Source organism: Octodon degus, unplaced genomic scaffold, assembly GCF_000260255.1.
Source record: "Octodon degus isolate 3935 unplaced genomic scaffold, OctDeg1.0 scaffold00233, whole genome shotgun sequence".
Lineage (NCBI taxonomy): Eukaryota > Metazoa > Chordata > Mammalia > Rodentia > Octodontidae > Octodon > Octodon degus.
Window position 1 is genome coordinate 2117268 of NW_004524809.1, and position 1830 is coordinate 2119097.

The 1830-nt window shown below is 54.8% G+C and overlaps 1 protein-coding gene across 1 annotated transcript in view; it reads right to left on the minus strand.

The window, feature by feature from the left end:
* Window positions 1–1469, minus strand: part of LOC101577543 (acyl-CoA dehydrogenase family member 9, mitochondrial) — a 20657-nt gene extending 19188 nt beyond the window's left edge. The window contains exon 1 of the mRNA XM_012512569.2: window positions 1233–1469. Within this exon, the coding sequence (XP_012368023.1) occupies window positions 1233–1382 (150 nt within the window). The 5' untranslated portion in view covers window positions 1383–1469. The remainder of the gene's footprint in view (window positions 1–1232) is intronic.
* Between the last annotated feature and the right edge of the window lie 361 nt (window positions 1470–1830).

Consider the following 1830-nt stretch of genomic DNA (forward strand, 5'->3'; position numbering starts at 1 on the left):
CAAACATTTTCATCAGTAGCAAATGATAAGGACTGTCCCACAGATAAGGAGCCTGGGACTCACATTTAGGTTTATCTTTGTGTCCTGCTTACTAGTTGGGAGGCCACCAACAAATGACAAACATCTGAGTCTCTGGTTTCTCACTTATAATATATATACCTGACTCAAGGCCACCGTGAGACTCTTGGAAGCCTAACTCAGAACAGTCACTGTCAAGGTACATAAATGGGGCTGAATTCTGAATAGAACTTGAAGACAGAGAAAAGGAGTTCAGTATAGCATTTGATGTGAACTATGAGTCTAAGAGAAACCAAAGGACCCTCCAGGAGATTGAGCTGAGTCAGTGGAACTCCAGAGCTATCTCCCTGGCCCCGAGAGGGCTGTTCTAAAGTAATCACAGTAAGTAACTGCTTCCACCATCCAGGATCAGCCCTGATTCCAGCCAGGTTCAAAGTACTGACCTCTAAGGAGGGGGCAAGTCCTGTGCTTGCTCCTACTTTACAGAACAAAGCAATGAGGCAGAAATGTGAAGGGAACTAACCAAGATCACAATGCTAGTAAGTGTTGAAGCCAGCACTGTCTCTGGCTGCACAATAAGGAATTTTCACACATTATGTATCTCACTGGGGTTCTACAGCACATCAGTAATACAAATATCACTAGCCCCATTTAAGGCTGAAAGAACTAAATTTCAAAGTCACAGAGCTAAGGTGAAATCTAAGTTCCTGGACTTTAAGAGACTGAGTGCTTTACAGCCACGCTGTTGCTACTGGCTGGATTCTGGAACCTCTACAGGAGATGTCGTGGGAAAGGGCCCTGGGAGCCAAATTTGGGCGGTCCTCCCAAAAGCAGGATGAAGGGCTAAGGCTTGTCTCAGTCAGGAAAGCTGCGGGTCACTGGAGGAGAAGCAGCGGCATGGGGGTGCCCCGTGTTCAGGAATGAAGGTGCAAGCCTCGCGCACTTCCCGGCAGTGCTACCCTCGACTTGGCTTTCTCACGCGTCCCGAGCGTGAAGAGCAGCGACACAATCCACGCCATATTCCCCCAGCAAGGTCTGCGCGTTCCCGCCGCAGGTACGAGGACGACTCAGGAGTACACGAGTGTCGGGACACCCTGCCCCTTGCACGCATTTATCGGGCAGGTTTGGGGACTCTTGACGAGGCTCGATCCCACGCTCGCTGCTAAGGAGGAAAGGCGGGCGCCAGAGAGCGAGGGCGGCCGGGATCGCCTCACCTTCTCGATTTTGCCCAGGAACAGCTCCTTGGCAAACGCTCGCCGCGGCGGACCCGTGCGCAGCGAACGCAGGTTTACTCTGGGCACCACCAGAGACTGCCAGCTTCGCGCCACCGCAACCCTGCGCAAGAAGGGCCGGCAGCCACTCATGCTGCCAGCGGTCGCTCCTAAAGCCGGGTCACCTGCGCGAGCCGCTACAGGCGCAGGGCTTGGGCCGCGCCGCCTGATGACGCCACGGTCCCGCGCCGCCTGATGACGCCACGGTCCCGCGCAGCCGCCGCGGCGCCTGAGTGACCGCAGTTCCTGGAAGTCGCCATTGTCACCCGTGGGTTTGGAGGTCTGGCCCGAAGCCGGCAAATATCTTTGCTAGTTCTACTACTGAGTGGAACCCAAGGGGCGACCCAGCTCTCCATCTCTCCCCCTCCTCTCGGTTCCAAAATGAGGCTGTGAAAAATGAGAAGGGGCGGTGGAGATGGCCCAGTGAATAAGCACTTACTTGCCTGGCAAACACAAGGGCCTGAGTTCAGTCCCCGGTTGGGGGGTGGGGGGGGGAAGGAAAGAAAGAAAGAGAAGAAAAGGACCGGAGATGGGGGCCGGG